Below are 27076 nucleotides of genomic sequence, written 5' to 3'. Positions count from 1 at the left end.
AGCTTGAGCAGGTCACTGACACTGAGAGTCAGTATGTGTGAGACTTAAATGTCTTCTTACTGTTGGCATTCTGCCCTCTCGTCAAATTGGGACTACCTCAGATTTTTTTTTTTTATTATTTTTTTACCAAGCTCGAGAAGCTTTTATTTTGTTCAGATGCTTTTGTAATGGATGCTTAATTCCCATTGGCACTAAACTATATAAAGAGCTGGTTTCTATTTGTTTTGAAAGTCTACCAACCAAGCTAGTGAAGCTGTGGTTTTTTTCTCAATTTCAGCTCCTTTATTGTTTAATATTTATTTTGTTTTGCATTGGATTTTGAATCCCTAATTGGACTGACTGAACCACTCATTATACTTTTATGGTTAAGATTGTTTTACTGCTGCACAATTATTTAATAAATAAGTAATTCAGTATATTTATATCCGTTTATTTATTTTTAAAAACACAGGAAAGAAATGTTTATGTCAAGTCTGATGTTGCCTTGCACAAAATAATCATCTCAGTCTTTTCTACACAAGGAAACTTACAGTTTATTACCATAATTACGCACTGTTTTTCCTGTATTAGTATCGGATCGGCCGATACCAAACCTCAGATATCGGTATCGGAGGGGACAAAAGCGGATTGGTGCATCCCTACATCCAAAGTGTCACAATGAAGGACCAGAAATTGACAGAGACATGTTTTGTTGCTTGTGTTTAGCCTAAACCTAACCGTGGGTTTGGCTGCAGCAGGTCAGATGGGACTCAAAGTTGATTCTGAAAAGTTGATCCAACCCCTCCTACCTCCTCAGAAAGAGTTGGAAAATACACAAACTGTATAATGTGTGACATAATGGAAATGTAGGTATTACCATTTTAAAAAGAAAATATGGTCATTTTAACATTTTTGAGCATGTGTGTCAGTTTTACGCTGTGCAAAATTACGATTTTGAAAAGCAGACCTATGCATTGGATGATTTGTAACTTCAAATGAGTCATTTTAAAGATTTGAAGCCTCTTTAGTTTCTCTTTTTGTTTCGTGGACCAACATCCCACATAGCAGACAGGTCTGGGTCAGATCTGGCACTTCTGGCCTCCTGCTGGCATGGCAAGTGGTAAGTGAACCAGATGTGGGCCAGATCTTGCAGTGGTGGCCCGCAGCCGGCCCATGTGTGGACCATCTCTGGCAAACCGGATCTGGGCCAGTAATGGGCCGTCATTCTTTGTAGTATGTGGGCCAGATCTGGGCCAGATACCATTTAGCTAATTTCATATGGCACTCAACCGGCTAATTAAAAAGGTTGACGCCAATTATTTGTTCATCAATACAAATGAAGCTCACATGAGAACATTTTCAAACTCAGAACCACGACATCATCACCGGGAGTCCAGCTCTGCTGAAAGCATCTTTATCCTGATGCAGGCAGAGTTGGATGATCCGAGATAAATGTAAATCACACAAATTTTGTTTAAATTCAGATTCTTTATTTTTTAAAAGCGTAATGCAGTGGGTAGAGATGTCTATGTCTAGTTTCGATGTCTATGTGTACAGTGAATGAGAAAAACTACAGAAACAAATAAGAGACAAATAAAGCCTTTACCTTTTTATATTGATTCATTGAATGAAGTATCTCATAATGATATTTTTAGAGTCACTTACGATAGTTCCTTATTCTGATGTTCATACCACTAAACTTTGCTGATAATATTCAAACAATTAATACAAGAACAAATATTGTAAAGTTTAGCGATGCGGAACCAAAGTTACCAAACTCTGTTTTCAGTCGGACAACAAACGAGGAGTTCCTGTGATGTCCTCTCTGGCTGGATAAAGATGGCTTTCCCAGAGTTTTCAGCTATATAAATTAAGTTGTATAAGACTTAATAATCGATTCGAGACACCGACCAAGTCCAGTGTATGTACACAATTATTTTATAGTCGAATTGACTCGTAAAATCCTTTGAAAGTCACCGAGTTTAGCGGGTAAATAAGCTAACCGATGCTAACAGACTGAGAGTTAGAACCTGGAAAACACCGTCACCGGCGCCTCTAACAGCTCATAAAAATCGTTCTTGCATTAAACTAAAACAGTAAGAAATGATCAAGGTCCTCAAGCCTTTTCTGTTCAGCTCGCAGATGAGCTAAACGAAAACAGTTGTTTTTGTTGGCCACCGATGCGTTTTCCTGCGTTACAAGTTAAACTGACTGAAGGCAGCTTCTTAAAGATTTTACACATTTATTTTAACTTTGCGTAGATTTTTAGCGTAACAACGGCATGCATCTTGAAGTATTACATTGTATGACTCATTCATTATGAACACAATGTCAAGAACAAATTGAAATGCATTAATTTAACAAAGTTTTCATATAATTTTGCAGTTTTTTCCTTCTTATCGTCAAACTGTTTTGAGTTCATCTGCTGTGTAGCAACTATAACTGACATGTTTCTGCATTTATGTTGAACAATGTGAACATTTAAATCTCCTGCACACTACACATTCAGTACTGTGAAAAGAGTTTGTACAATTCTAAGCAGCTTTAAAGTGAATATCTGGTCTTCTTAAGGACATCACTTTCAGATCCTGTTCATCTGCTGGAGATAGTTTTTTAGGCCTGACACTTCTTCTTTTGTCCTCCACTTGTCCAGTTTCCTCAAATGTTTTAAGGACACACTGCACACCATGCTGAGATATGCCAAGTTTTCAGCTAATAGCTCTTTGGGAATCACCTTGTTGCTGCAGAAATCCTATTTTCTGTCTGTCAAACTGTGTTTTCTTTGCTGTTTTTCATAGATGCAGCTAAAGAAATGGGAACAAATGATGTGTCTTTGTGACTAAAGTGTCTAAAGATCCAGTTTAAAATGGCTTCTTTGCTAAGTTGTCTGTTCTGTGTCGACACAACACTGGTTCATCCCTTGAGTTAGGAGCCTTTTTCCTGCCTGAATGGTTCAAAGGTCAGAGGTTAAGTGGCTTAACAAATAAAAAACACATCAGGTAAATGTAAAATTCAAAATAAATAAAAACAGCTCCTACATTTGATTTGATCAGTAACTAGAATTGTTTTATATTTTCCTTTTGATTGTCGCGTGTAGCACAAATGTCTCTTGTTTAGTTTGATTCTGCCGCTGTGTTTTATATCTAACAGATGAGACCAAATATCATCTATTTGCTTTTAATTAAAATGTTCATCTCAGATAATTTGTTGCACCTCCTTTATATGTTTTGTTTGTACGTATTGGATCATAATTTTATCTGCTTTACTGGTTAAAATGTCTCCTTTTAACCAGATGGAAGCTCAGAAACTGTCTAAAACTGTGAAATAATGCTTTTTTCCTGTTTTTCTGTCACATTTTCATGCTTTTATCCACTGGCTGATCGAATGATACTTTGAAACTATAAGAACGGCTCACAGATAACGTGTAAAACTGCAGTGAAAGTCAATCAAATCAAAGTAATTTAGGATTGATTGCAGGTTTAACCACAGGTGAATGTGGTTTAAAAGCAACCTTGAGGTGATCCACAGAGAAATGTTCAGAAACGCCCCCCAGACCCGTGACCTGAGCTTTATCTTCCTCTGCAGGTTGATGGCCGGCCTCCTGCCTCCCGTCCCGTCTGATCTCACCTCCTTTCTGACGGCGTGGCTTCCTCGTGGCTTTGCTGTCGGGCCGTCACAGCTCTGCCGGGGCAGGTTGGGGCTGTGGTGGGTCGGCCGCCCGCTGCAGGCTGGTTCCCTGCTGGGGAGGGACGCAGAGTGGGCCTCCGAGTGTCACCGCGACCCGGTGATCCACAGCCGAGGCAGCGAGCCCAGAGCAGCTCGGAGCAGCAGCTCAGAGGAGGAAAAGGTAACTTCGGTGCTTTGGGTTTTATTCCTTAAAATGGATCCATTAAAATGTTTAACGTGTCAGATCCAGATGATTCTTTTATGTACAAAGAACAAACAGACACGTCATCTCTTAGCTTTCAGAGAGAGTTTTTTAAGTTTAAGCTTCATAGAAAAGTGTCTTTGCCCAAATGTGAAGGGCTACAAATCCACAAATACATCTCTAAAGTTCCTGTCTGCTTATGTATCATCAAAAACGACGAATTTTAACAACAACTAACTCTATAAGAAAGAATTACAAACAGTGTGGGGTTTCGAAAGCCTTTGAACTCACGATAAATGGAAGAAATGATTTTAAAAAAACAACTTTTGCCTTTATAAATGTGAGCCGTGCCCTTTGACTTTACTCGATGAAGCCTGTGAGGCTTTCTGTTCTGGTGGGTCAAACATTTCAGAAAGCTTAATAAAAAGGATTTATCTAACAGTCTTAAACCCAGAAGCACATCAAGAACAGGATGATGCACACTGTTACACTTTCTGTGTGATGGAACCAGAGGTAAACAGAGAGATTGGGGCTTTGGCATCATCCCGAGAACATGGAGCTGAGTCGAAAGACAAAGCTTTAGATCAACTGGTTCATCTTCATTCGCAGCCTTAGAAACAGGCCCAGGAGCTCACATCAGGAGGGAGGCTGGAGAAGAGTCGCAGCTCCCAGCTGAGGGGACGTCCAATGACGATGCCTCCTGCTCAGAGGTTTTTCAGGGCACATCCAGACCTGTGCCAGAGCCAGAAGTCCCTCGAGGGATGATACTCTCAGTATCATGACTTCGTCATGACTGAATATTTGTGTTTTACAGTGAATTTATTCATTATTCAACCCCATAATGATGTTCTTAAAGCAGTTTTTATGGCCTAAAGTGGAGTTGAAGTGTAATTAAGCCTTTTTTAACTCTATAATGATCCTTCATTTGCTTTATCTGTGCTGCACATACACTCAGTGCCCACTTTGTGAGGAACAGCTGTTCAACTGCTTGTTAACACAAAGCTAATCAGCCAATCGCATGGCGCAGCTCAATGCCTTTAGGCATGTTCCTGAAGTTCAAACCGAGCATCAGAATGGGGAAGAACGGGGATTTACGTGACTTTGAACGCAGCATGGCTGTTGGTGCCAGACGGGCTGGTCTGAGTGTGTCAGAAACAGCTGATCTGCTGGGATTTAGACCCACAACCATCTCTGGGTTTACAGAGAACGGTCCGAAAAAGAGAGAATATCCAGTGGAAAGGCCTGTGAGAGGTCAGAGGTCAATGGGCCGACTGGTTCCAGATGACAGGAAGGAAGCTCAGCTGCAGCATTCAGATGGTCAGAATTACAACATGAAAGCATGGATCCATCCTGCCTCGTATCTACGGTTCAGGCTGCTGGTGTAATGGTGTGGGGGGGATGTTCTGGGCACACTTTGGGCCCCTCGGTACCAGCTGAGCATCGTTTAAATGCTGCAGCCTTCCTGAGTATCGCTGCTGACCGTCTCCATCCCTTTATGAGCTCAGTGTCCCATCCTCTGATGGCTGCTTCCAGCAGGATAATTCACCATGTCACAGAGCTCATATCCTACAGATCAGAATACAATCAGTGCCTCAACCTAACCAACACACCCAGAGAAGACAACTACTCGTAGTTACTGCTTGTTGAGCAGCTTTGAGTGTGATTGGTGGACTTTTGAGGCCACGGACTCTCAGACAAGACAAGACTTTATTGATTTCCAAAGTGATGTTTGGTTGTTCAGCTGCTCACAAGTTAGAGAAGACACAACAAGTAGTTAAAACAGCAGTGAATAAAAACCAGAGAGTCTATTTCTCAGACAGTTATTGCGCATTTATTACTTAATAATGAATATAAAAAACAGTAAAAAGACTATAAGGCGCACTTAAAATCCTTTAATTTCCTCAAAAATCAACAGTGTGCCTAATATATGAGTTAACTCTGGTTGTGCTTTCTGACCTAGAACAGATTTTATGTGGTACACGGCGCTCAAAAGTCTGTCAAAATGTTTTATCACGGCCTTGTTAAGCTATGAAGCTGCACTGCTTGTTGGATTGAGCATTACGGGCCACCGTAGTTACGAGCCTGGCGGAGTAATGCGATCTGTGCTCCAACACTAAAGTGTGTGCATTCATTCATTCATTTTCTACACCCCTTGCCCTAAAATGTCTCCCGTTCAGAGACATGCTTACAAAGCAGATTTTGACTTAAATTAGTTTAATTTAATTTATTGCACCTTATAACCCAGAAAAATACGGTCATCTCAGACTGGTTTATTGAACATCTCAATGAGTTCCCTGCACTCCAACGGCCTCCAGTCACCAGATCTCAGTCCAACAGAGCAGCTTTGGGAGGTGGTGGAACGGCAGATTCACATCCCAGATGTGCAGCCGACACATCTGCAGCAGCTGCTTAATGCTGTCATGACAACATGGACCCAAACCTCTGAGGAATGTTTCCAACGGCTTGTTGAAGGTATGAAACGAAGAATGAAGGCAGTTCTGGAGGCAGAACCTTTGACTATGAAGCTGGACCTGATAAAGTGAGTGAATAGTACATCCTCCAGGAGGAGCTGCAGAGTTGGAAGACAGATGTCTGGGTTTCCCTCCTGGATCTGTTGCCTCTACCCTCCAATCTCAGATAATCAGAGCAGAATGGATGGAGAGATGTTATCAATGTATCCCCAAATGTTTTCAGTAGAAAAACACATCATCACAGATGAATCGGAGGCTAAAACAGATAGATTTACTGTATTTTTTGTCTTGCTACACATTCCTCCTACGTTTGGACTCACAATAGACAACCAATCATAGTATTAATTGATCATTGATCATGACGAATATAGCATTAAACTCATTCTGGACCTCATATATTAACGCAAAACAGCAGTTATTCCCAGTTTCTGTGGATTAAAATGAATGCAGGCCAGTGAAAGGGGTTGTTGGTCCGTAGAGCACCATTTTAAGTTTAAGTTTAAGCACCTTTACATATGAATGCTTTCTCAATAAAATCGTATTTACCCAAAAATAAAGCACGTGCGACTCGGCTGCCGGACCCTAACCCTCCATAGGTGGCGTGCTTTACTGATTTCATGGCTCGCCATAGATTTATGAGTGGAGATGACCACAAAGAGACACAGAAACAGATCCTCCATCAAAAGCCAGCGCTGCATTTAGCTTTTTCAATGAAAGCGACAACGATTCACTTCGATTTAATGTGTTCATGCACAGTTCTTTGTTCAGAGTGTCATGACTTTCAGCTCAGTAGGTTTGAGCAATCGTGCCAAAAAAAAACAGGCAACGATGAGCTAAAGAGCTGCTGCCAAAGAGCGGTTGACAAATAGACTCTTTAGCTCTTAACTTATTTTTGGAGCCTTACTTTTCTGACCGGAACGACCGATTCAGGAGCCGCTCAGTCCACTCATGTGCTGCATCAGGGCTTAATACTTCCGCCTGGAGCTTTTACTCAGCTTGACAAAGTGACCCCTTGAACTCGTGTTTCATGCATTACTGTAAAGAAACCACCAGGAACTTGAGCTGTGCTGCTGTAAACAAGCTGCTGAAAGAGATAAAAACTCCTGTGTGTGTTTCTGAGTGATGCAGCTGACACTCATTAAGGGAGGACAAAATTGTTTTGGTGCCATTTTCGATGTTCTTCTAATGACTGCACACTATAATGAGGATTTCTCTGCATCCTTAACTGATTTTCTTTAAGCTAAGAACCCATATTTTAGGAAAATGAAGCAAGAAACCTGCAATTATCATATGTTCAGGCCTGAATCCCGACTGCACCTGAATCAGGATGAGCACCGAGCCCTCTGCCTCTCATAAAGAGCACATGTTCCTGTTTAATAGCCTGAATCCATCTTGTCTGCCTGATTCTGCCTAACGATGCCTCGGTCTGACACGGTTTTGTGTCAGTCGCAGGCAGAACGAAGGCAGTAACTGCGAGTCGCTCTGCTTAATTAAATGCTGACCCCCGTGGGAGGATAATGAATCGTTTTTTTGTAATTTTCACCAAATGTTGCACCGAAGAAAGCATGAGGAACTCCAGTCTGAGGGGCTTCACAGATGAAAAGCTGCATCAGTGATGGATAACAAGTGCAATCAGTGCACATTGAAAGCTCTGACTGTCTGTTTGGGTCCATCACGGGAGAGTGGCTGATCATTAAGGTGGCAAAAGCATGTAGTGTGACAATAAACGTCTGCTTTGTGTTCTGTAGGCACTGATGGGGGCCGTGGCAGCGCAAAAAGCCGTCTGGATCAAGTAAGTAAAGAGTAATTCACACAAGAAGGGAAGGAGCAGCTGTAAAAACTGTCAAGATGCTTTACTTAGATAAAAGGAGCAATACAGCAGTGTTAAAATTCTCCATTACAGGTAAAAGTCCTGCAGTAACAGAGGTTCATTAAATGAATGTTTTATTCTGTCAGATTTCAAACTGGCTGCTTATTTATAAGAGCTTAAGCTCATTTTCTGTTATTCAGGCTCTACAGTGCTGAACAAAAAGGGTAAATGGGCCGTACATTTACAGCTGTTTTCTACTCTAACTGACCACTCAAAGCACTTTAACACTATATGCCACATTCACTCATACATCATCTTATCCTTACAGCTTCTTAGTTCTACATTCACACGCTTTCAATCACCGAAGCATCAGCAGGAAACGTGGAGTCGAACTGGTGGGCGACTGCTCTTCCTCCTGAGCTACGGCCCAAAAAGGGTTTTCAGTTGTCTTATGATTAAAGGGGAACTCCGGTATTTTTAAACCTTATTTCTGGCATGAAATACGTTCATCTGCTCACAGAGAACAGTTTGGTGAAAGTCGGCGTCCTTCAGAAGATATTTAGATAACTGGAGATCCATATAACGGAGTGAACGGGGCTTAGAGGATGCAGCCTCTAAATAAGGCATTATCTGTCTTTATTTCACCAATACTTTAAGAAGAATGAATGAATGAACGTGTGCTATAGCTCTGTTAGCTCATAGCTGCTGTTATGTGGCTACTTGCAGCTATAGGAGAGCTAACGGAGGGATTTCTACACAGGCACTCTGCTGGGACCACTTCATCCACACGCCCCCCTGCAGCACAGCTTATTCACTCCGTGCTCTGTGACAGTCGGCTAACTTCACACAGAGTTTGCTGCTGATAGTTTTGTGCAACATGGCAGGATATTTATCAGATTTTGACGACGTGAATGAAGACTTTGAGTAAAATGGACGTTCTTACTGGCGTAAAAGCCCTGAGGTGACCGAGCCTTTTCTGCTGCTGCCCCCAGGCTCTGGAATAAGCTCCCCCCCGAGATGCATCTTATTTCTGACCTGGGCCTCTTTAAATCAGGGCTAAAAACATACTTATTTCAGATGGCTTTTAATACCCAGTAGTATGGTGACACTTTTATATTATCTTATTCAATTTTGCTGTATTTTATTGCGTTTACTGTTATTTTATTGCTTTGTACTTATTCTTTTCTTTATTTATTATCTGCTGTAAAGCACTTTGGTACCGAAATGGATTGTTATAAAGGGCTGTATAAATAAATTACATTTACATTTACATTTAAAGTATTGGTGAAATAAAGACAGATAATGCCTTATTTAGAGGCTGCATCGTCTTTGCCCCGTTCACTCCGAGGAATCTAAATATCTTCCGAAAGACTTAATTATAGGATGTATGTGGGCATGAACATGATGTTTGAGGAAAAAAGTGAGGAAATGTTTTCTTTCAGTGATGACTTTGATTAATAAAGTCATAAATGTTGGTTCCAAATCTTTAAAAGTCAGCAGGAACCAGCTTTGAGGGACTCATCTGAGTCAAAGTCAAACGGATAAACTAGTTGGTCTTTGACTCCAGTAGGAGCTGGACAGGGACTCTGTCTTTGTTAATGTTTAATAATTTCATTTTCTATCAGAAGTGATTGATCGGGAGGCGGCACTAAGCCACTAATCTTACTTAACGGCACAGGCCCCAGATCGATCCCTCTGACTGATATATTATATTATATATATATATGTGAAATTAAGTTAAAAGAACATTTGTTTTCATTTTCTAAGATTAAAGAAATATTAAATCTGAAATATGTGCACGTGTTCGGTCCCTTTGTGATGATTCTGAATTACCTTTTAAAGTCACATGATTAGTTCAGTGACAGTATTTTGTGCTCTTTGGCTCCCCCTGCAGGCCTGGATGTAACACTGCTGTCATAAAAACAAATATGTGGGACTTTGTGACTTCTTTAAGTCACAAAGACGGCCTGAAAAGCCCACAAAAAGTGTTCAGTTCAGTGACAGTAAAGCCCAATCTTGTGGTGCGGGCGCCCCTAGTTTTAAGGTTCACAAACTGCTTGAAGTCGACCTACAACCAGGGATTGTTTTCTCCCAGAGCAGCAGCCTCTCACTGACACGACTTTAATCTTCTCCTGCAGCACGACTTCTGTGAGTTCCTTTCCACGATGCTGTCAAAACACATTTAACAACGCTGTGAGCCGTGTATTTTCCACCAAAGTACAAAGAAAATAGGGTTGAAAAAGCCCAATATTTTCCTCCAGATCCTGTCGTACCCTCCCTCTGTTTCTGCTAGTTTTTCTTGAGCTTGATGTGTTTTGCCAACTCTTTCTTCTGCACTTTTTTCCTGCTCCAGGTGGTGAACTCTGAGGTGTCCTGATAAAACCTGCCCTATATTTCTCTCCCACAGAGTGAAAGTGGGGAAAAAACTGCACCACTGTAGCATCTCAGTCTGCTGTGATGGGCCTTTAGGGAACATAGTCACACAAACTACTAAATAAGTTGGTTGTTTTGTCTGAATATCATTCAGCTTACACCTCCTCATTATGTTTGACCTCATAATATGAATTTTTTATGTCCCTCCTCTGCAATCTCCGACGGTGCTTCATATCACAGATGCATCAATGCAATCTGAGCCTCCTGCTGTTTGGATGCATTCAGAATCAGTGTGTTTTCTGCCTCTGTTTGGGTTTTTTTGCCCCCAGCTTTGCCTGTCAGGCGCGATGCAGAGCCCAGCAGAACGTGGCGGTGCAGTGTGGGTGTGGTGAGGCGGGCGAGTGCGTGGAGCTGTGTCTGCGTGTGTGTCAGGACGTCCAGCCAGGATCTGAGCTGCTGTTGTATGATGACGCTGTGGCAAAAGGTCAGCTGACGGACGCCCGACGCACAGGTAAGAATTACCAGGATTACACAGACAGCTTTGCATAAATCCATAAATCATTTCTCATGTCTTGGTACCAGAAAAAAACCTTAATCTCTAATGCTTTCTCAAGGTTTTGTTTGAAAAAGTGAGACATTTTGCTGTTTAATTAAAGAATATCAGCTCAAAGAAGCAACAAAAAGCCTGAAAAGTGATGCTGGAGCTGGAGATCTCACCTAATAAGAGCGATTAGCAACACGTCGGTAATATGATTGGGTATAGAAAGATCACCTGAGAGAGGCAGAGTATCTGTCAGAAAAATTCTCTCAAAATTAGGCTCAGAGTCGCTGGAGACGATGAACACAAAACATTTATTTCTTGCAAGAAGGAGACAAGTCTGCACAACCTGTCAGGAAGCTGCTCAGAGTTGTCTCCCAACAAAATGGTGCTCTTGCTATTTATATAGTTTATGCTTGCTGGCCACACAATGTTATGGGAAAAGGCATTACTCGCCATTTAATGTTATGGGAAGACGAGTTCAGACAGTCAAAACACTTTTGCTTGCTACATGAGAACCAAAAGATCACAGAAACTCTTATTCCTGCAGCTTTTCTCATAGTATAACTACATAATTTTTCCAACAGTATCTCAGAAGTAAGGATGAGGTTCAGCAATCTGCAAAACCTGCCTCTACAAACTGTGGAGCAGTTTCCGATTAGCGTTCCTCGACCCGTCGCTGTTCCTCTTTATAATTCACACAGTCCAAATGGAAGCGGCTCAGCGCCGCATTGTGGTGTCATTTCACACATCTACGCTGAATCGGCTGTGGTTAGAGTGGCGAGCGCCGTTTTTTACAGGTGTAGCAGCTGGTTGTCTGGTTTTTGCTTCTATTTTTGTTCTCTTTCCTCTTCTTTCCTTGTCCCCCGGTCCGGTTCAGCTCTATTACATGTTATATATTGTAAACAGAAATAAATAAATGGGCATCAAGGGGAGCTTTACATTTATAAAAGTTCCCTTGGCAAAGCAAATCTGTTTGGCATCAAAGGTATTCAGACTACAATTCTGCTGCCATAATGCTGAACAGGAGAAGGGGGAAAAAAAAAAAAGAGTGGCGAGCGCCGCGATGCCTGCATCACGGTCTATTTAAACACCTTTAATGCTCCGTTGTGTTCGACTGAAACTGAACTGGTTTTGTTCATGTTTTGTAACATAAAAAACACTTTTTTTCGACCTGATAACAAAGTTAAAAACTAGCGTGTTGTCGGGTTTTACTACCTTATTTCTTGCAAGAAGGAGACAAGTCTGCACAACCTGTCAGGAAGCTGCTCAGAGTTGTCTCCCAACAAAATGGTGCTATTGCTATTTATATAGTTTATGCTTGCTGGCCACACAATGTTATGGGAAAGGGACGTTCAATGTTATGGGAAAAGGCATTACTCGCCATTTAATGTTATGGGAAGACGAGTTCAGACAGTCAAAACACTTTTGCTTTGCTACATGAGAACCAAAAGATCACATAAACTCTTATTCTTGCAGCTTTTCTCATAGTATAACTACATAATTTTTCCAGCAGTATCTCAGAAGTAAAGATGAGGTTCAGCAATCTGCAAAACCTGCCTCTACAAACTGTGGAGCAGTTTCCGATTAGCGTTCCTCGACCCGTCGCTGCTCCTCTTTATAATTCACACAGTCCAAATGGAAGCGGCTCAGCGCCGCATTGTGGTGTCATTTCACACATCTACGCTGAATCGGCTGTGGTTAGAGTGGCGAGCGCCGCGATGCCTGCATCACGGTCTATTTAAACACCTTTAATGCTCCGTTATGTTCGACTGAAACTGAACTGGTTTTGTTCATGTTTTGTAACATAAAAAAACACTTTTTTCGACCTGATAACAAAGTTAAAAACCAGTGTGTTGTCGGGTTTTACCAACTGAAGAAATACGAGTTTAAATCTCGTCTCTTTTTGTCATTTTAAGCATTTAGACTAAGCTGGACCTTCCTCTGAGATTCAGCTGCGTGTTAACATGACTCATGATGTAATTACTGCAGATTTATTGTTCATGTGGCCGCTCTGCGGCACCTTAAACGTGCTCCATCTGTAATCAGAGGGCACTCGCAACACAATTGATGACATTAAAAGGTGTCAAAGTGTCTCGGGAAACCTTTTTTCCATAGATTCATGCAGTTATTTCTAACAGATGCTAATAAAAGAACTCTTTAGTTCAGATTCTCTCAGAGATATTTCCCTCCAGTGTATCATCAAAGTGTTATTTTATAATTACACTTCGGGTTGTAATTAAAGGAACTTATGTAACACAAATTTCTGATCAGATGAGTGACTTCACTGATCTCAGTAATAACATTTCCATCAGTTAGTTTCGGCTGAGAGCAAAAAAACCACCGCAGTCAGCAGAAATGACCTCAAAACGAAGATGAAAGCAGGAGATAAATGAGTAGAAGAGGAATAATTTCTTGCAATCACAAAATACATCATTTAAACTAAAACAGCAAGCAAAAAAAACAATAATTAAAGCACATTTGTCATAAAGGAATAAGATGCTGTGCAGCCCTGCTAATCCTTTATTATTTCTGCTTTGTGGAGCTTTTATGTGCCGTGATTGATGGGACGTTGAGGAGGAGCTTCATGCAGAAAATACCCGGCAGCAGCAGACTGTGGATATCTTATTAAAGCCGTGCTCATGTAGTGCACTGATTCAAACAGATTGAGCCTATAAATCTTCAATGCCTCTCTAAAACAATTAGAAATACTAAATTAAAGATAATCAGATAGGGAACCATCAATCCCTGCAAGGAACTTATATTGTGGTGTTATTAATTGGATTTAAAGAGGGAAAGCTGGCGTATTGGCAAGAATACAATAACAAAAAGATTAAAATAAATGACTAAAGACCAACAGGAAGCAGTGAAATACACTACAAACCATAATGTTACTTATGGACTAAATACTTTACATGGTGTACTTACATGTAATTTAACAAAAGTATAAATGCGTAAACAATCATTAGTGGAATAATCAGTCACACAATAATTGTGCAACATTTAGACACTTTAGAGTCTTTCAGTTTTATTTATAAAGCACCATCACAGCAAAGGGGATCAGGTCAAAGATACAGTTCAATACAAGCAATAAGGATCAAATTCACTGTTATCCAATCAAATCAAATGATTTATAAATCCAAATTAGTCCAATTCCAACAAAGCAAATCTCTGAAACTTCTCTCTGATCCAATCTCCCGTCCTGAGCTGCACGAGGCGACTGTGGAGAGAAAAAACTCCCTTTTAACAGGAAGAAACCTCCATCAGAACCAGAACCAGGAAGGTTCTGCCTGGACCAGCTGGAGCTGAGGGGACAGGAAAGAGGGGACAACAAGCAGCGTAACACCAGGCCAGATATACCTGCTGAGAGAGAGAAACACAAGTTAATGACAGCAATGATGTCAGAGGGAGGAGAGGTGCATCATGGGAGCTCCCCCAGCAGACTGGGCCTATAGCAGCAGAACTGTGGGATGTTTCAGGCTCACCTGAGCCATCCCTAACTATAAGCTTTATCAGAAAGGAAAGTTTCAGCCTGATCTTAAAGGTAGAGAGGGTGTCTGCTTCCTGAAGCCAAACTGGCAGCTGGTTCCACAGAGAGGGGCCTGATAACTGAAGGCTCTGCCTCCCATTCTGCTTTTAGGGGCCTGATAACTGAAGGCTCTGCCTCCCATTCTGCTTTTAGGGGCCTGATAACTGAAGGCTCTGCCTCCCATTCTGCTTTTAGGGGCCTGATAACTGAAGGCTCTGCCTCCCATTCTGCTTTTAGGGGCCTGATAACTGAAGGCTCTGCCTCCCATTCTGCTTTTAGGGGCCTGATAACTGAAGGCTCTGCCTCCCGTTCTGCTTTTAGAAACTCTGGGAACCACAAGGAAACCTGCAGCCTGAGAGTAAAGTGCTCTGTTGGGGAAATATCCAACTGTGAGATCTTTAAGATGTGATGGAGCTCGGTCATTAAGAGCTTTATATGTGAGGAGAAGAACCTTAAATTCTATTCTGAATTTAACAGGAACCCAATGAAGAGAAGCTAAAACTGGAGAAACATGATCTCTGCTGTTAGATCTCATCAGAACTCTGGTTTAAAATAAGTTAAGGGTTTTATTCCTTTACAATAAATGGCAGTGATGTGTTTCTTTTTGTTTGACAGAAAACAAGGTGAATCGGACAAAACAACAAGATGATAAGGAGGCGAGAAACAAAGACAGGACTCGGGTGGATGAAGAGGCGGATCGGCACAGAAACCCTGACAGAAATATTAAGAGGAGACGCCCACCGACACACACGAGGAAGAGGAAAGTCAAGACCGTCCCACCTGAGCCAAGACGGGACAGAGTAACAGACAGAGTAACTGACGGAGTAACAGACAGAGTAACTGACGGAGTAACTGACGGAGTAACTGACAGAGTAACAGACAGAGTAACAGACAGAGTAACAGACAGAGTAACTGACGAAGTAACAGACAGAGTAACAGACAGAGTAACAGACAGAGTAACTGACAGAGTAACAGACGGAGTAACAGACGGAGTAACAGACGGAGTAACAGACAGACTAACAGACAGAGTAACTGACAGAGTAACAGACAGACTAACAGACGGAGTAACAGACAGAGTAACTGACGGAGTAACTGACAGAGTAACAGACAGAGTAACTGACAGAGTAACAGACAGAGTAACTGACAGAGTAACAGACGGGGTAACAGATGGAGTAACAGACGGAGTAACAGACGGAGTAACAGACAGAGTAACAGACGGAGTAACTGACGGAGTAACTGACGGAGTAACTGACAGAGTAACTGACAGAGTAACAGACAGACTAACAGACGGAGTAACAGACAGAGTAACTGACGGAGTAACAGACGGAGTAACAGACGGAGTAACAGACGGAGTAACAGACGGAGTAACAGACGGAGTAACTGACGGAGTAACAGACGGAGTAACTGACGGAGTAACAGACGGAGTAACTGACAGAGTAACAGACGGAGTAACTGACAGAGTAACTGACGCAGTAACTGACGGACTAACTGACGGACTAACTGACGGACTAACTGACGGACTAACTGACGGACTAACTGACGGACTAACTGACGGAGTAACAGACGGTGTCCCTGCCGTGGCCACAGAGTCCCACCGCCACTCAGCAGATGGCGAGGCCGATTCCCGAGGCCTCCCCGCTCCTCTTCCCGTTCGCTCCAGCTCCCGTCTGGCTGCTAAACCACGACAGGTTCACTGTCCGACCCGCCGGGCGAAACGCCGCCCGGCTCCGTGTGAGAAGCCCAAACAGACCGAGGGGCAGAGCAGGAGCCGTACCGAGGGCGCCACGGCGTCCTCGAACTCATCACGCTCTGACGCTGAGCCACACACGGCAGCGTGTCCCGCCGAGGACGCCCCGGCGTGGCGGCCCGAGGTCAGAGAGAGGCGGTACAGATGTTCCAGCTGCGGTAAAAAGTTCTACCAGATCGGCCACTTGAAGAAACATCAGTTCAGTCACACGGATGAGAAACCCTTCACCTGCAAAGACTGTGGGAAAAACTACACCTCTGCAGAGAGCTTCAGAGCCCACCAGGTAGTTTCCTTCTGTTTTTAACGTTTAAAGTGTAAGATATGAGGGTTCAAAGATGACTAAGATGGAGATTTACACATCTCTACATTATAAATGTCATCTCCCGACACTTTTTGCACTCTCACCTCAGTGCTTCTCTGCTGAATCCACTGTGAATGTACTGTAAGGATTTCTCAGCTGAACCATTCTTAAAGTTTGAGGATTAATTCTGGGAAAATCAGTTCAAGTTTGTCTGTTTTTTTCTGATACACTCAGAGGCTGAGGATGCCTTTGCTCTGGGTGGATATAAATCAGGATGAAAAGTCCCAGAGAAGATAGAAGGGATGCAGGGAGACAGCCAGAAGTTAGATGTGAGTGGTTCAGAGCCTCTCCTTCTATCAGAGAGGCCAGATAAAAGATAGCATGTTAATGTGTTGAACAACTCTGCATTGTTTGGAATCAGCCTCCTGAAATCTGATGGTTTTAAATACAAATCACTGAAGGGGTCAAACCTTCAGACATGTCTGTAAAATGAAGTTAAACTCACAGAGTTTGACCTGCTGTAAGTCAAACCAGCTTCTGCTGCAGGAGTCCGTAGGTCTGAACTCCTGCTCTGCTGACTCTCTGGAGAAATCTGCAGTTGACACTCTGAATATAAGACTTCTCATGGAAGCCCTGCAGCATGTTCTCCGTCTGAATCACCGGGCGCCATTGCAGCTTCCTGTGGACCGCAGTGGTTACAGACCTCTACTCGGTTGCACTGTCAGCTCCTGGGTAGCAAGATGTGTTAAGGTCAGCGATTATGTCCCCACAAGCCTCAGCACACACACAAAAGGGTCTGCTGCAGGTTGCTCATGCGTGTTTATTTACAGTGTCCAGTAGTGATCAACCGATACGTTTTTTTAAGGCCAATACCGATTATTTTGATGTGTGCTGCCGATTTTTTTATTTTTTGGGCCGATTCTTGTTTTTTTCTCCCTCCATTTACATGATAAAAATGACACAATGATAATGTAGCGTGGTACAAATCGAAGTTGTCCTCCACTACACATTTAATTTGAAAGTCTTTTATTTTTGTTCTGCAAAAAGCCAAAAATATATATTATTTATCGCGTTACTCCACACAGATCTTCACACTCAGGTGTGTGTTCTTGTCCTCGCAGCGTATTTACATAACAATAATAAATTATGAACATTGCACAAAACATCCAAACAATAATCATGACCGTTACATTGCTATTCCAGACCAGCTGTCTTATTTTGTACATTCAATATCAATTTGTTTCTCCAATACACAATCAGCCATTCATTTCTACCAAAATTATCACATTAACGAAATCAATTATGTATCTATCTTAACTTATTTATTTATCTATTAACAATACGCGAACAGTCCGGGCTCTTTACACCGGCTCATAGCTTTCCTCCAGCCTTACGCTTGCTCGAGGTTGCTAGGCAACGAGTACTATCAACCGATAGACCGTTAGGTTTTATAAACAAGTAAAGTTTCTGAACAATATGATCTAAAATCCAACAGAGACCATAAAGTCACACTTAACACATTCACCCATCAACCACACAATTACCACTCTCCTCTCTTACCTGCAAAAAGCCAAAAATATATATTATTTATCGCGTTACGCCACACACATCTTCACACTCAGGTGTGTGTTCCCGTTCTCACAGCGTATTCTCGCGAGATTTCCCTTGTCCCCGTTCATAGTAGCGAAAGCGCCCTCTGCTGGTGAGACTTTGATACTGCATCACCCCATTTGACAAACAATAAACGAACCTTTCCTGATCAGACAACACACAGACAATTTTCAACCCATTCATGACCTTATCTTAATGGAAATAATATTAAACTATAAATAAGAACAATGTGGGTATATCACTGATGGCTCTGTATACCACACTAACAAATGTTACACAAGTCTCAATTTACACACAAAAGAGAGAAACATTTATTAACAAAACACATTAACAGCAGCAAACAAGGTAGAACATTTAGATATATAACAATAGAAATAAACAATATTAACACTTAAATAGGCCTTTGTGGTGCAAAAAACCTTCCTGAGAAGATTTTTTAACAGTAATACAACAAAAAAGCCTTTTTTTAAAAGAAATGTGAACAATTGCTAATGCGCTAATTGACCGGTGAACGCACACATCTATCGACCGATGCCGATACAAGTAAAAAAAACGCAAATATCAGCCCGATGTATCGGTTGACCTCCAGTGTTAAGAGCCATTTAACCCCATCGGCTGTCATTTTACAGGAAATGAAGGAAAATATTCTGTTAATGCAGCTTCCGGCCTTGATTCAGATGAAAATTCTGATTTCAGGTCATTTTATCACCACATCTTGTTCTCCAGCAGCCAGAGGAACACGTTGCAGCTAATTGGGCTGATAATCGACAAGTCAGTCGCATGATTTGACATAAAAAGAGCCCCTTATGAGGAAGGGAAGCTGCTCTCAGGAGTAAAGATGGGCAGAGGTTTAGCATTCTGCAAAATACTGTAAATTATGGCGGGTTCGGGTAAAATGGTCATCGAGTATCCATCATATCAAAAGATTTAGAGAATCTGGAGACAGTTATGTGCACAAGGGAATAGGTTTGTACATAGCAAAGGGGTGTATTTACTTTTACAGTTAGTTTACCCTAAATCTAAGACCAAAGAAGTGGAGCACATCAGTCCAGCTGTGAGGTCTTTCCACTGGCTGCCGGTCCATCAGAGGATAGACTTTAAAGTTCTGATGCTGGTCTATAAAGCTCTGAATGGTCCAAAATACATCAGTGACCTCCTGACCCACTATGAACCTCCCAGACCCCTCAGGTCATCTGGATCCGGTTTTTTATCAGTTCCCAGAGTCAGAACCAGACCTGGAGAAGCTGCATTCAGCTTCTATGCTCCACATGTCTGGAACAAGCTCCCAGAAAGCCTCAGATCAGCTGAAACTCTCAGTATTTAAGTCCAGGTTGAAGAAACATCTATTTTCAGCTGCATTTAAAGAAGCTTGAGTTTCAAAACGGAATCATATTTTTTCTGATTTGATCTTTCATATATATATTTTTTTCAGATTTTTTCTATTGTTCTTATTTCTTTCTTTTGCTTAAATTTTAAATCATGCTTTTTATTTTTTATTTCTTCTGTTTTAATGTCTCTGTAAAGCACTTTGAATCACCTTGTCGTTGAATTGTGCTGCACACATAAACTTGCCTTGCCTAAATCTGTCATTGATGTGACTATAGTTAATACTTAGAAATATAACATTAATACAGATAAAACTGTTGTCTTCCTTTGTAGATGAACATCTAAGGCTGTTCCAATGCCCCATATATACAGTAAACATCTATAAATATATGAGAATATAAATAAATATACATCCAGTACAAGATAAGAAGTGATAAACTGAGATGATACAGGCAAAAAGTTTCTTCTTTCTCTGCTGTTCATTCATTTATTTGCTTTGATTCTTCTGCAGCGCAGGAAAAAAAAGAGTCTTTGATTGTAAACGAAACAACAGGGAGGATGTGTACACTTTATCTGAAGCGTTATCCTCATCCAGCTTTCCACAGAGATACAAGAAACACACCGATGTTTTCGTGTGTGGGTTTTAGAGCTGACGGGTGGAGGCTTAGTCACGGTGTCAGGCAGTAATTTACCCGTCCTGGTGGAGAGTAACGATGGCAGTGATGCTCACACGTCTTATTTCAAATAACCATGGCTTTCTCTCCAGATGAGTCACCGCGGCGAGCGTCCGTTCTCCTGCCCTCACTGTGAGAAAACCTACGGCCTGAAGCGGGACCTGAAGGAGCACATGGTCCTGCACACCGGGGAAAAGCCTTACACCTGTGAGCACTGTGGCAAAGCATTTGCACGCCGCCCCTCGCTGCGCATCCACCGCCTCCTTCACTGCAGCAGAATGATCTACACACAGCCCCCGAAGGTACCTACAAGTTCCAGCCTGCTCTGTCAAAGGCTTCCCCTCTCTGCTCTGATGACTGGTTCAAGTTACAGCTGATTTATTAAGAAAAGCGCTGGCCAGCTAAATGTATTAATTTTTTACCCGTGTTCAGTACTTATGTTGAAATCTGCGATCACTAAGGAGGAATAATTCAAGTGCTGCCTCTCCTCTGCCCTGCAGCTATTCCAGACTTTCATGTAACATCTTTAAATTTGCAAGACAGTCTTTTTTCGAAAGTAAAACATATCTTGGTGTCTTTCCCAGTTGCAGTGTGCAGTTTGTCCCAAGCTGCTAGCCAACACCAGCTCCCTGAGGAACCACATGAGGCTGCACACGGGGGAAAAACCTCACATCTGTCAGCACTGCGGGAAGCGCTTCAGTCAGAAAGGTAACATATGGAGCACAGGTGTGATCCTGCAGCTGCAACAAGCTGATCAGCATTCTGCTGTGAGCTGTTTCGTGCTGCTGCTGAGGCCAAATGTTTGTCTGACAGCATGTACAGACGCCCTCTGATGGGAAAGCAGGACACCAGGCAGCACATTCTGCCGGGGAAAGCAGAGAAAAACATTTCAAAATCATAAAATATCCAGTGTTGTATGGAATCGTGGAGCACAGCCAAAGCACTCGCCACTATGTCAGAGTATACTTGTCACAGCTATGAAGTGAAAGTAAATTGAAAAGAAAGCACGATGCATGATGTAACTGAACCAACATGGCGAGACAGAGCTGCTGTAAATCACTGAGTCTGTGAAATGGCTCCATTCTCACTGCTTCATAACTACTAAATCTGCATCCGATTCACTTTGACAGAAAATATAACTTAATATTTGGAATTACATCCACACATAAGCTAATGTTAAGCATGTCTGAACATTTGATTTATGGCATAATCTTTTAGAAATGCAAATGAACTGTCGTTTCTTTTATGGCGGTGTTAAATTATTATTGTATTTCTTATATCGTAGATGTAACATTTCTTTTCAAAGAGCAACCTGGCCAAGATAGCATCCCCTCATGTTACAGCAGCAGAGACAGGAGTGAGCCTTGGATTACTTATTTTAAAGTACTTATATACATTATACATGTTCCTGGGACTGCCTGGAGGCTGCAGTACAGCTCGTTTTGCACACTCTCCATATATTGTATCTTTAAATAAAGATTTAAACTTATATAACAGTTAAGTTTTTGCAATATTGGACACACACCATGGGAAATGGGGCAAAGAGACCCAGGACAACACTTTCAGAGGAGCAAGGAAAACAGACACGACAACAGTAAATACCTCATTTATAGCGTTTGGTAAGAAATAACCAGTCAGCTCACTTGTTCTGTGTTGTCGAGGTGGTAATTTTACGTAGAGGGAACTTGTTTTATCCAGTCGTTGTTACTTCATCACAATTTAGGACTTCCTTGAATGGTCAAATTCTCCCGGCAAGTTATCCACTGCAAGCATTTTAAAAGCTACTGAGGGAACCAGCAATCCGCTCGCTTGTTTTTGCTTCATAGATCTCTTTAAAAAACTGTTGTGAGGGCAAGTTGACCCTGTTCAGCTTCCCCAAACACCCAGCAGTCTTAGATCAGTAGATCCAGTTTGTTTTTCCTGGCCTGCAACACAGCTTTGACCCAGTGTTACTCTGAGTCAGTAGGGGAACCAAAGCTAAAGGCTGAAGCTGTTCCAACACTAAAAGGGCTCGAGTCTGAACCTCAAACTGTGAGTGAAACTGTCTGTTTTTTGTTGGCATTAGATGTGGGAACAGGTTTTGGTACAAACATCACAGTTTTTACAGAGTTAAAAGGGAGCTAAGGGGGATAACGTTACTTTGTGTTAAGAAATTCAGACACAAGACAGCTGAACGTATCCGTTTGTTGCTTCTACAACGGCTCAGAAATGCAGAGTTTCTCACACAAGCCTATTTACCAGAGTGAGTCCTCCTGTAATCCTCACTGCCCACTCGATCACGTATGGCCAGGTCTCATGCTTTCATGCTTTCAAACTACAATATTTGACCAAAAGTCTGTGCAATAAGACTTTAAAAGACAAAGTAGACATAAAACACATCATGGCACGTAGAAAACAACAACCAGGGAAAACAGATGTGTCTTTAAATGGGCTTTAAAACAGGTAGTGAGGAGGCCTAATGTATATTGGCAACCTTTTACACAGTTCCCAGGATAGCCGAGAGCAGCTGATCAGGATGGATCAAGGCCATGAAGACATTTATACACAAATATGAGAATTTCAAACTTTAGTCTGATCGATTTCAGGAAGAGGTTTCCTCCGATTTTCATTCTGAATCTATCTGAAGTTATGAAAAAGGCTAAACAAATCTAAAGATCCCCGCGATTAAGAATGAAATCACTGGAATTTATCGACTGCCCTCTGTTGAAAATGGCTCCAGCAGAGTAAATGATCGTGAAACGCAGGATAAATCAAGATTATCGGACGTCTTTTTATACAAGACACCACCCTAAATGGGGTGGAACAAAGCAGTCATTATGTTCATCAAGCGGTGAGTTGAGGCGTGAAATATTCTTTGTCGGTTATGGATTTATGTGTGCGGCCTGTCAGTGAATTGGTTCCTCCTCAGGCCTTTCACCAGGTGGAACTGCAGGGGATTCTTGAGGTGGAGGATCGAGCGACTCCACGAACCGTCTTATGGGGACTTTATTAATACAATCTCACAGTTTGTACCCTGCTCAGTTATCATTATCATAGCTGTCAGTCACATGAGGTGGAGATAGGTGGAGATTTCTCCTTCTTTATTCAAGATTCAAGAAGCTTTATTTGTCCCGAGGGAAACTGCTGTGCAACGGTTACGATAGAAAGTGGGAAAGTAATAAAATAAAGAAAAGAATAAAGCTAACATAAGTAACTGGAACACAGGTGTTAACTGAAGGTTTTTACAATAAACAGCCCTGTCAGTCACATAGGTGGAGATAGGTGGAGATTTCTCCTTCTTTATTCAAGATTTAAGAAGCTTTATTTGTCCCGAGGGAAACTGCTGTGCAATGGTTACGATAGAAAGTGGGAAAGTAATAAAACTAGAAAAAAAGCTGTTCCTGTGAAAATGCTTTTTAAGTTGAATGGATTAGTTGAACATGCTCAAAAAGCCGAATCTAGTGGAAATTTAGCAGAAATCAAGTGAGTAATAGTTAAAATGGCTTCAGTGTAATATACAGCAGGGAGTGGAAGAGTGATGTCATCAGTGATGTCATCAGTGATAGCAATGTTTCAAGAAGCTTTATTTGTCCCGAGGGAAACTGCTGTGCAACGGTTACGATAGAAAGTGGGAAAGTAATAAAATAAAGAATAGAATAAAGCTAACATAAGTAACTGGAACACAGGTGTTAACTGAAGGTTTTTACAATAAACAGCCCTGTCAGTCACATAGGTGGAGATAGGTGGAGATTTCTCCTTCTTTATTCAAGATTCAAGAAGCTTTATTTGTCCCGACGGAAACTGCTGTGCAACAGTTACGATAGAAAGTGGGAAAGTAATAAAATAAAGAATAGAATAAAGCTAACATAAGTAACTGGGGCTGTATGTGTGATTGCCACCTTTCATGTGGGTGACCTGGGTTCAAATCCCCTGCATGAAAGGTATTACCTCCAGTAGGGGTCCTTAGGCAAGACCCCCTTAGCCCTATCTGCCTACCTGTAAGTCGCTTTGGATGAAAGCGTCTGCTAAATGCATAAATATAACATAACTGTAACACAATTAACAAAATTACCGTTTGTAGGTAGGTGTTAACTGAAGGTTTTTACAATAAACAGCCCTGTCAGTCACATAGGTGGAGATAGGTGGATATTTCTCCTTCTTTATTAAAGATTTAAGAAGCTTTATTTGTCCCGAGGGAAACTGCTGTGCAACGGTTACGATAGAAAGTGGGAAAGTAATAAAACTAGAAAAAAAGCTGTTCCTGTGAAAATGCTTTTTAAGTTGAATGGATTAGTTGAACATGCTCAAAAAGCTGAATCTAGTGGAAATTTAGCAGAAATCAAGTGAGTAATAGTTAAAATGGCTTCAGTGTAATATACAGCAGGGAGTGGAAGAGTGATGTCATCAGTGATGTCATCAGTGATAGCAATGTTTCAAGAAGCTTTATTTGTCCCGAGGGAAACTGCTGTGCAACGGTTACAATAGAAAGTGGGAAAGTAATAAAATAAAGAATAGAATAAAGCTAACATAAGTAACTGGAACACAGGTGTTAACTGAAGGTTTTTACAATAAACAGCCCTGTCAGTCACATAGGTGGAGATAGGTGGAGATTTCTCCTTCTTTATTCAAGATTCAAGAAGCTTTATTTGTCCCGACGGAAACTGCTGTGCAACAGTTACGATAGAAAGTGGGAAAGTAATAAAATAAAGAATAGAATAAAGCTAACATAAGTAACTGGGGCTGTATGTGTGATTGCCACCTTTCATGTGGGTGACCTGGGTTCAAATCCCCTGCATGAAAGGTATTACCTCCAGTAGGGGTCCTTAGGCAAGACCCCCTTAGCCCTCTGCCTACCTGTAAGTCGCTTTGGATGAAAGCGTCTGCTAAATGCATAAATATAACATAACTGGAACACAATTAACAAAATTACCATTTGTAGGTAGGTGTTAACTGAAGGTTTTTACAATAAACAGCCATGTCAGTCACATAGGTGGAGATAGGTGGAGATTTCTCCTTCTTTATTCAAGATTTAAGAAGCTTTATTTGTCCCGAGGGAAACTGCTGTGCAACGGTTACGATAGAAGGTGGGAAAGTAATAAAACTAGAAAAAAAGCTGTTCCTGTGAAACAGCTGTGAGATTGCTTTTTAAGCTGAATGGGATTAGTTGAACATGCTCAAAAAGCCGAATCTAGTGGAAATTTAGCAGAAATCAAGTGAGTAATAGTTAAAATGGCTTCAGTGTAATATACAGCAGGGAGTGGAAGAGTGATGTCATCAGTGATGTCATCAGTGATAGCAATGTTTCAAGAAGCTTTATTTGTCCCGAGGGAAACTGCTGTGCAACGGTTACGATAGAAAGTGGGAAAGTAATAAAATAAAGAAAAGAATAAAGCTAACATAAGTAACTGGAACACAGGTGTTAACTGAAGGTTTTTACAATAAACAGCCCTGTCAGTCACATAGGTGGAGATAGGTGGAGTCAAATTAATGCCAAGATGTGGAGATTTCTCCTTCTTCATTCAAGATTTAAGAAGCTTTATTTGTCCCGAGGGAAACTGCTGTGCAACGGTTACAATAGAAAGTGGGAAAGTAATAAAACCAGAAAAAAAGCTGTTCCTGTGAAAATGCTTTTTAAGTTGAATGGGATTAGTTGAACATGCTCAAAAAGCTGAATCTAGTGGAAATTTAGCAGAAATCAAGTGAGTAATAGTTAAAATGGCTTCAGTGTAATATACAGCACGGAGTGGAAGAGTGATGTCATCAGTGATGTCATCAGTGATAGCAATGTTTCAAGAAGCTTTATTTGTCCCGAGGGAAACTGCTGTGCAACGGTTACGATAGAAAGTGGGAAAGTATTAAAATAAAGAATAGAATAAAGCTAACATAAGTAACTGGAACACAGGTGTTAACTGAAGGTTTTTACAATAAACAGCCCTGTCAGTCACATAGGTGGAGATAGGTGGAGTCAAATTAATGCCAAGATGTGGAGATTTCTCCTTCTTCATTCAAGATTTAAGAAGCTTTATTTGTCCCGAGGGAAACTGCTGTGCAACGGTTACAATAGAAAGTGGGAAAGTAATAAAACCAGAAAAAAAGCTGTTCCTGTGAAAATGCTTTTTAAGTTGAATGGGATTAGTTGAACATGCTCAAAAAGCTGAATCTAGTGGAAATTTAGCAGAAATCAAGTGAGTAATAGTTAAAATGGCTTCAGTGTAATATACAGCAGGGAGTGGAAGAGTGATGTCATCAGTGATGTCATCAGTGATAGCAATGTTTCAAGAAGCTTTATTTGTCCCGAGGGAAACTGCTGTGCAACGGTTACGATAGAAAGTGGGAAAGTATTAAAATAAAGAAAAGAATAAAGCTAACATAAGTAACTGGAACACAGGTGTTAACTGAAGGTTTTTACAATAAACAGCCCTGTCAGTCACATAGGTGGAGATAGGTGGAGTCAAATTAATGCCAAGATGTGGAGATTTCTCCTTCTTCATTCAAGATTTAAGAAGCTTTATTTGTCCCGAGGGAAACTGCTGTGCAACGGTTACAATAGAAAGTGGGAAAGTAATAAAACCAGAAAAAAAGCTGTTCCTGTGAAAATGCTTTTTAAGTTGAATGGGATTAGTTGAACATGCTCAAAAAGCTGAATCTAGTGGAAATTTAGCAGAAATCAAGTGAGTAATAGTTAAAATGGCTTCAGTGTAATATACAGCACGGAGTGGAAGAGTGATGTCATCAGTGATGTCATCAGTGATAGCAATGTTTCAAGAAGCTTTATTTGTCCCGAGGGAAACTGCTGTGCAACGGTTACGATAGAAAGTGGGAAAGTATTAAAATAAAGAATAGAATAAAGCTAACATAAGTAACTGGAAC

The 27076-nt window shown here is 41.3% G+C and overlaps 1 protein-coding gene across 1 annotated transcript in view; it reads left to right on the top strand.

Annotated features, from left to right (window-relative positions):
* Window positions 1–1787: 1787 nt before the first annotated feature.
* LOC140301459 (uncharacterized) overlaps window positions 1788–27076 on the top strand; it is a 36162-nt gene continuing 10873 nt past the window's right edge. Inside the window, exons 1-7 of the mRNA XM_072379908.1 lie at window positions 1788–1900; window positions 3565–3826; window positions 8067–8110; window positions 10831–11012; window positions 15184–16598; window positions 20320–20529; window positions 20812–20935. Of these exons, the coding sequence (XP_072236009.1) occupies window positions 3569–3826; window positions 8067–8110; window positions 10831–11012; window positions 15184–16598; window positions 20320–20529; window positions 20812–20935 (2233 nt within the window). The 5' untranslated portion in view covers window positions 1788–1900; window positions 3565–3568. The remainder of the gene's footprint in view (window positions 1901–3564; window positions 3827–8066; window positions 8111–10830; window positions 11013–15183; window positions 16599–20319; window positions 20530–20811; window positions 20936–27076) is intronic.

Source organism: Leuresthes tenuis, unplaced genomic scaffold, assembly GCF_036924035.1.
Source record: "Leuresthes tenuis unplaced genomic scaffold, fLeuTen1.0.hap1 SCAF_2, whole genome shotgun sequence".
Taxonomy (NCBI): Eukaryota; Metazoa; Chordata; class Actinopteri; order Atheriniformes; family Atherinopsidae; genus Leuresthes; species Leuresthes tenuis.
The sequence above is the reverse complement of the archived record's forward strand: the minus strand, read 5'-3'. Positions and strand labels throughout refer to the sequence as shown.